This window comes from Homarus americanus, unplaced genomic scaffold, assembly GCF_018991925.1.
Source record: "Homarus americanus isolate GMGI-L3 unplaced genomic scaffold, GMGI_Hamer_2.0 scaffold5515, whole genome shotgun sequence".
Classification (NCBI taxonomy): domain Eukaryota; kingdom Metazoa; phylum Arthropoda; class Malacostraca; order Decapoda; family Nephropidae; genus Homarus; species Homarus americanus.
Genome location: NW_024748414.1, coordinates 62,523 through 70,000, shown reverse-complemented (window position 1 = coordinate 70,000; position 7,478 = coordinate 62,523). Strand labels below are relative to the sequence as shown.

The window sequence follows — 7,478 nt, the reverse complement described above, 5'->3', positions numbered from 1 at the left end:
TCAACTGTATGGGGATTACCCTGGGATTAGGTTAAAATTTCTAATTTCAAACTCAAAATTTTATGTCTAGTGCAAACTACTGTATAGCATGTTTAAACTAAAATTAATCACATTCTTATAAGAATCCCAGCAATGTAAATTATAATCTCCCAGGTCAGTTCAGTGACATTTTATAAGCAAAAACTCACCTCAAAACTAGTGATTACCGATAGAAATAAAGATCTAAATCATTCATAACACATCGCAACCCATCAGAAAACAAAAGTAATAATAATAGTAATAATAATAATTAACGCTTTATTGAAAAAGTTCAGCAGCCTGAAGGCTGAAAATATACATTGGACAAAAATGACTTGTTACATACAAAGACATGGCGTGGGAGGGTCGTTTAACAAAAGCTTTCATTACTGAAAGGAGAAGGAAAAATGATTGAACATACAAATTATTATAGTTTACAGTTGATGGCCCCGGCCTGGACTGGTCATGGAGATACCAGGTGGTGTGGTGTTCACGTGGTGTAGTAACTCGTCCTCTGATGTTGATATGAGACCTCAAGTGGTCATGGAGATACCAGGTAGTGTGGTGTTCACGTGGTGTAGTAACTCGTCCTGAGGTGTTGAAATGAAGGACCTCACGTGGTCATGGAGACACTGGGCGGTGTGGTGTTCACGTGGTGTAGTAACTCATCCTCGGGTGTTGATATGAAGGACCTCACGTGGTCATGGGGACACCTGGTAGTGTGGTGCTCACGTGGTGTAGTAACTCTTTCTCTGGTGTTGAAATGAAGGACCTCACGTGGTCATGGGGACACTGGGTGGTGTGGGGGTGGTGTCACAGTAACTCGCCCTGCTGGGTGGTGTTGTGTTATTTCGTAGTCAGATGCATAGCCGGCCGGCCCTTTGGTGTTCCCATGGTGGATTGATTAGCACATCCTGGTCAAAAGACGGCAGTCAGTTCCCAGGGGTGCTTATCCCACTGGTGGGTCACGGCTCTCACTGGTACTGTCTAGTGCTGAATTCACAGGCTTAAACACTGTTCAACACTGGTCCCACTTCTTTCCGAAATGAAATTGTCACTTTTGATTATGTTGATATCCCGGTGGTGAGGATGAGTTGGGGAGAGGGACTTCGGGAATGGGCCGAACATTGGCCAAGGGGGGCCGCTGTTCAGCAGTAGCAGCGCCTGAATAGGTCTCGACCCTACGGTGGTCAAGGATCCCTGCATGTCTTAAGTGCAGGGATGATTAAAACTTAAAATTTACCCAATACAGTATAACCTATCTCGAATCTAAACATAAAATACTTATGGTAGTTAAAGTAAATTTTACCCATTAATTAATATAAATGATATATCCCAGTGGTTCATAAGTGAATCATCAAAACAATAACAGCACTCTGTTGTCATGTTAAATAGCACCAGGCATTCTCAAAACAAAGTACTTTTAAATTTACTTGTATTTCCATCTAGTATTGATATACTCTGTAAATGCATTGAAAAAAAAAGGTTAAGTCTACCAGGTAAGAGTACATGACAGCTGAGCTGGTGTGAACATGGGAGTTTTTTAAGTCCATAAGAATGGAGGAAACTGCAGCGGGCCTATTGGCCCATTCTGGGTAGTCCCATTTACACCCAACCCCTATCGCTCGTATATCCATCCAACCTCTGTTTGAAGCTGTTCTTCACGTCACATTTCTTCACCTACCAAATGTCCATGACTTAAACCATTAAAAAAACACCCTTAAAACTTAACTGAACTTGGTATTTGGGGTCTGAAGAGGCCATCCTTTGCACTACCTCCAACTGCAGCTGTGAGTTTGAAAGTAGTGTAGTCACTGCTAATGGCGGCCCTGTTTCTAGATAAATAAACTTATCTCGACGTATAGCAGCATAAACAATCACGACCAACATTCACCATCATCAACACTCGCCATCATTACTAGCACACACCATCACCACCAACATTCACCACCAACACTCACCATCACGACCAACATTCACCATCACGACCAACATTCACCATCACGACCAACACTCACCACACCACCAACACTCACCACCAACACTCACCATCACGACCAACATTCACCATCACGACCAACACTCACCACACCACCAACATTCACCACCAACACCACCATCACGACCAACATTCACCATCACGACCAACACTCACCACACCACCAACACCACCATCACCAATACTCACCATCACCACCAACATACACCAAATACGACCAACACCACCATACACCACCAACACTCACCATCACCAGCAAGCAACACTCTCCGCCATCATCACTAGCATACACCATCACGACCAACACTCACCACACCACCAACACTCACCATCACCAATACCACCATCACCACCAACACTCACCATCACCACCAACATTCACCATCACCACCAACACCACCATCACTCTCAGCAACACCCACCATCATCACTCAGCATAACACCCATCAATGACCAACACCACCACACCACCAACACTCACCATCACCAATACCACCATCACCACCAACACTCACCATCACCACCAACACTCACCATCACCACCAACACTACCATCATCAGCAACACTCACCATCACCACCAACACCACCATCATTACTTGCACACACCATCACGGCACTTAACACTCCACCATCACGACTAAACATTCACCATCACCCCAACACCATCACCAGCAACACTCACCATCACCACCAATACCACCATCACCATCAACACTCACCATCACCAGCAACACTCATTGCACACCATCACGATCAACACTCACGACACACCATCACCACTAACACTCACCATCACACACACATCACACACACTACCAACACCATCATCACTACAACACTCACCATCACCACCACACTCACCACCACCACCAACATGCAACATCACACACTGCTCACACCACTAATGACTACCATCACCACCAACACTCACCATCACCACTAACACCACCATGACCAACATAACATATCATTCAACACTCCACTATCACTACTAACACTACTATCACTACTAACATTTCACTATCACTACTAATATTTCAATACTTACTATCAATACTATCACATTTCAACACTACCACACTCATTCAACACTCACTATCACTACTTCACCATCACTACTAACACTACTATAATTCATTCTCAACACTTCACTATCACTACTAACACTACTACTACCTCACTATCACTACTACTATAATAACATCACCATCACCACACCACCAACACTTACAACCAGCCAGTATCATGACGTGTTGTTAAGTATACTGTAGTTCCTCTAGAGTGACTTTATTTATTCTGGTCGTCTGCTCGTTCTCATCCTGTAAACACCAGTTGTGGCGGTGAATGTTAGTGGTGGTGATGATAAGTGGTGTTGGTGGTGGTGATAAATGTTGGTGGTGGTGGTAGTGAGTGTTGGTGGTGGTGATAAGTCTTTGTGGTAGTGGTGATTAGTGTTGGTGGTCCTGGTGATGAGTATTGGTGGTCCTGGTGGTGAGTGTTGGTGGTCCTGGTGATGAGTGTTGGTGGTTATAGTGGTGAGTGTTGGTGGTCATGGTGATGAGTATTGGTGGTCCTGGTGGTGAGTATTGTTGTCCTGGTGGTGAGGCAGGGTCATGGTGATGGAGGCTGTGGTCCTGGGTGGTGAGGTTGGTGGTCATGGTGGTGAGTGTTGGTGGTCATGGTGGTGAGTGTTGGTGGTCATGGTGGTGAGTGTTGGTGGTCATGGTGGTGAGTGTTGGTGGTCATGGTGGTAAGTGTTGGTGGTGGTGGTAGTAATGATGAGTGTTGGTGGTCATGGTGGCACAAAAGATAAATTTTTTGTTCTTTCTAATAAAATTCTTAAATTCTCTCTAAAATTTGTATGTCTAATGCAAATTTTAGGATTGTTTATATTTAAAATAATCGCCATCTTATAAGAATTCCAGTAATGTAAATTATATATTTTATGAGCTAAAAACAAATATCTTCAGTAAATAAACAAATTATACTTCACCCACGTAAATGATGAAATTTATCGCTTAATTAAAACATTTCTGGCACGGTGCCGCGTAAATGACCAAATGCGTAAACAAAAACCGCGTAAATCCAGACTATACTGTACTGTAGTATACATCAATAGGGATATAATAACTCTGTCTTATTTCCACCATCACAGTCTCTTTTATTCTGTGGAACTCTTCTATATCTCATGATCTTCACTGCTGCATTTACTGTCTGACATGTGATAGTTCATTGCTCTTTACTCTTTTTTTCATTTGTATATAAAAATCTAAAAATGCTGGAATTATAGTTTAACTTAAAATATCAATTGTAAAATTTTGTCATTATGAAGCATAATATACCATTAATGTTTTGTCCACAGGGCTGGGATTGACTGGTGAAGTAATTCCATTCAGCACACAAAAAACCGAATGGCGTCACATCAATGCCACAGAGAACTGGAACTCCTGGCTGCATAGATTCAAAACCTACAGATGAATGAATGCGAGTAACTGCCTCTCGATAATTACAAAGGCTGCTCTGGCTTATATTGTGACACACTTACAGTAACAAGAGGAAATTGTTGAACTTATCCATGGACAGTACTAACACATTTACAACAGTTTTGCAATGAGCAGAAAAGAGGCAATGTTTGAATGTGCCCTGAACTCACTTTCAGACAAATCAACCACTAATATTGACAGTCATTCACAGCAAAGATCAAAAGATTCCTATCATAGCAAATTGGACAAGCATATGGAGAGGAGAACGCATGGAAACAGAAAGGAAGACTACCATCACCACAATAGGAAGAAGAGTAATCAAATTTTGTTCCGGGGTTTTACTAATCGATATACTAAAGAAAAGCTCATAAAAGAAATATTTTTTAAGTCGACCTCATTAGGGCTTTCAAGTTTTCTGTTAAAAAATAAAGAACATATTTTGAAAACTGGGTGGCAAAGAGAAATAAGACCTAGACAAAGGGATTATAGTAATTTAACATCAGATAATCCAATTTCTGTCAATTTCAAACACCAAAGTTCTGAAGAAGATGCTGATGGTGGGGATTCTCATTTACTTAAAAACTGTCAGCTGAGCTCTGATAAGGTTTTAAAAGGTCAAAGTTTTGATCTCGGTTCAGCTGGTACATTTGGGTCACAGCAAGAAATTCCTGAAAGTTACCTATCACGGCATCAAGTACCAGAAGACAGATTTGTCACACCTCTTCAGACACCAGGGACAAGTATGCCTGAAAATTTAATTAGTCCTTTAACTGCAAGTAGTTTGCTGGAGGGTAATGATGTTAACAGGAAGAAGGAAATCAACTCAAAATATAATATACACCATGATACAGAGCTATTAAATACTCCATGTATGGAAGAAGATTGTGGAATTGGTGTGAATAACAGGCTGACGAGTTGTGTGAATGACAAAGAGGATGGTACTACTGATAAGCAGAGAAGTGTGAATAACTGGCTGAGTAAGGAGGGCAAACTGAGTGAAAATGAAAACAACAATGACATTGAGTTGAAAGACAAGAGGGTAAAACATAATGAGAAAGACAGGAAGAGTTCCAGATCTCACAACCACAAAAGAAAGAAATCAAAACACAAGAGAAGTAATTCAGATAAGGGATCAGAAGAGGAGTCTCAAAGGTCCACTTCTAGCCATAATAAAAGAAAACCTAAACCTAATGAAAGTGAAGATAAACAGAGGAAATCTTCAAACAGTCAGGAAGACAATAAGAAAAGTGAAACAAAAAGGAAAACATTGTCTAACAGCCATGAAGACAATAAGAAAAGTGAAACAAAAAGGAGGAAATTGTCTGACAGCCATGAAGACAATAAGAAAAGTGAAACAAAAAGGAGGAAATTGTCTGGCAGTCATGAAGACAATAATGAAAGTGAAGATAAACAGAGGAAATCATCAGACAGTCAGGAAGACAATAAGAAAAGTGAAACAAAGAGGAAAAAATTGTCTGGCAGCCATGAAGACAATAAGAAAAGTGAAACAAAAAGGAGGAAATTGTCTGGCAGTCATGAAGACAATAATGAAAGTGAAGATAAACAGAGGAAATCATCAGACAGTCAGGAAGACAATAAGAAAAGTGAAACAAAGAGGAAAAAATTGTCTGACAGCCATGAAGACAATAAGAAAAGTGAAACAAAAAGGAGGAAATTGTCTGGCAGTCATGAAGACAATAATGAAAGTGAAGATAAACAGAGGAAATCATCAGACAGTCAGGAAGACAATAAGAAAAGTGAAACAAAGAGGAAAAAATTGTCTGACAGTCATGAAGACAAGAAAAGTGAAACAAAAAGGAGGAAATTGCCTGGCAGTCATCAAGACAATAATGAAAGTGAAGATAAACAGAGGAAATCATCAGACAGTCAGGAAGACAGTAAGAAAAGTGAAGATGAACAGAGGAAATCATCAGACAGTCAGGAAGACAACAAGAAAAGAGAAACAAAGAGGAAACAATTGTCTGGCAATCATGAAGACAATAATGAAAGTGAGACAAAAAGGAGGAAATTGTCTGGCAATCATAAAGACAATACCCCCATTGAGAAAGCTGGTGAATGTAATCCACAGGTTACCCCTGGACTCTCAGATCATAGTGCAACCATAAGTATCAAAATGGAACCTGAAGAGATTATATATTTTCCAGATATTGTCAATAATGAACGAGAAAATCATGGACATTTTTTAGATACTTCAGGAGTTTATGATTCATTAAATGATGATAAAAGTTCCATTCAGAATGGTCTGGCTGATTCAGACATTAAATCTGAAAATGTCTTAAAAATAGAAACTTTTGAGTCCAAGAAAACAAATGATGTAATAGACTTATATAGGAAAAAAGAATCTACCCTGATGATGTATACCAGTCAGTGGTTGAGTGATGTAGATGAAAATTATGTAAGCACAGGTAATCCATTTACTGATTTGTGTCAATTTATGCAGGCTATGAACCTAGATATTTGGGAAGATAGTGAATACCCAGAAATTTATGCTTGGGAAGTGAACATGCGAAGGATGTTTGTGTCTTTGTTTACGGAGGTGGATTTAGAAAAATTTACTAGGGATATACATAACAATATGAGAGATTATCCAGATTTAAGCAATTTTATTTCTGTGTATAAATTAATGTGATTTATTTTGTATGGTTGTGCAGTATTTCTTTAGCCACCAAAATACATTTATAGCGACTGAGCAGAATTGTAAAGAAACTTAATAAATTTACTTGAGTACGATACTCAAGTAACATTTTTGGGTATTTACTTTTTAAAAAGTCCTCAAATTTTTTAGTTATTTACTTCCATGTAAGTATGGTTTTCTAATACTTTTACTCCAATACAATTGAACAAACAAAAATTGTTTCTTGTTACATGCCCCAAACAAAGAGTTTTGATGCCTTTGGAAACTAATATATATTTAATTAATTAACTAATTATTAACCATAGTAAAGGAGTTATGTG

The 7,478-nt window shown here is 39.4% G+C and overlaps 1 protein-coding gene across 2 annotated transcripts; it reads left to right on the top strand.

Moving 5' to 3' along the window:
• The first annotated feature begins 4,344 nt into the window (after positions 1-4,344).
• LOC121880246 (homeobox protein 2-like) lies at positions 4,345-7,268 on the top strand. 2 transcript variants are annotated; one of them, XM_042387401.1, is made up of 2 exons: positions 4,345-6,061; positions 6,365-7,268. In XM_042387401.1, the coding sequence occupies exons 1-2, from the start codon at positions 4,630-4,632 to the stop codon at positions 7,150-7,152; spliced, it is 2,220 nt and encodes a 739-aa protein (XP_042243335.1). In that variant the 5' UTR covers positions 4,345-4,629; the 3' UTR covers positions 7,153-7,268. The 2 variants fall into 2 exon arrangements, with proteins under 2 accessions (XP_042243335.1, XP_042243333.1); XM_042387399.1 differs by having other exon boundaries at positions 4,347-7,268.
• The last annotated feature ends 210 nt before the right edge of the window (positions 7,269-7,478 follow it).

What these genes read in the sequence shown, in the direction of transcription:
- LOC121880246 (XM_042387399.1), top strand. Translation starts at nt 4,630, where the DNA reads ATGAGCAGAAAAGAGGCAATGTTTGAATGTGCCCTGAACTCACTTTCA.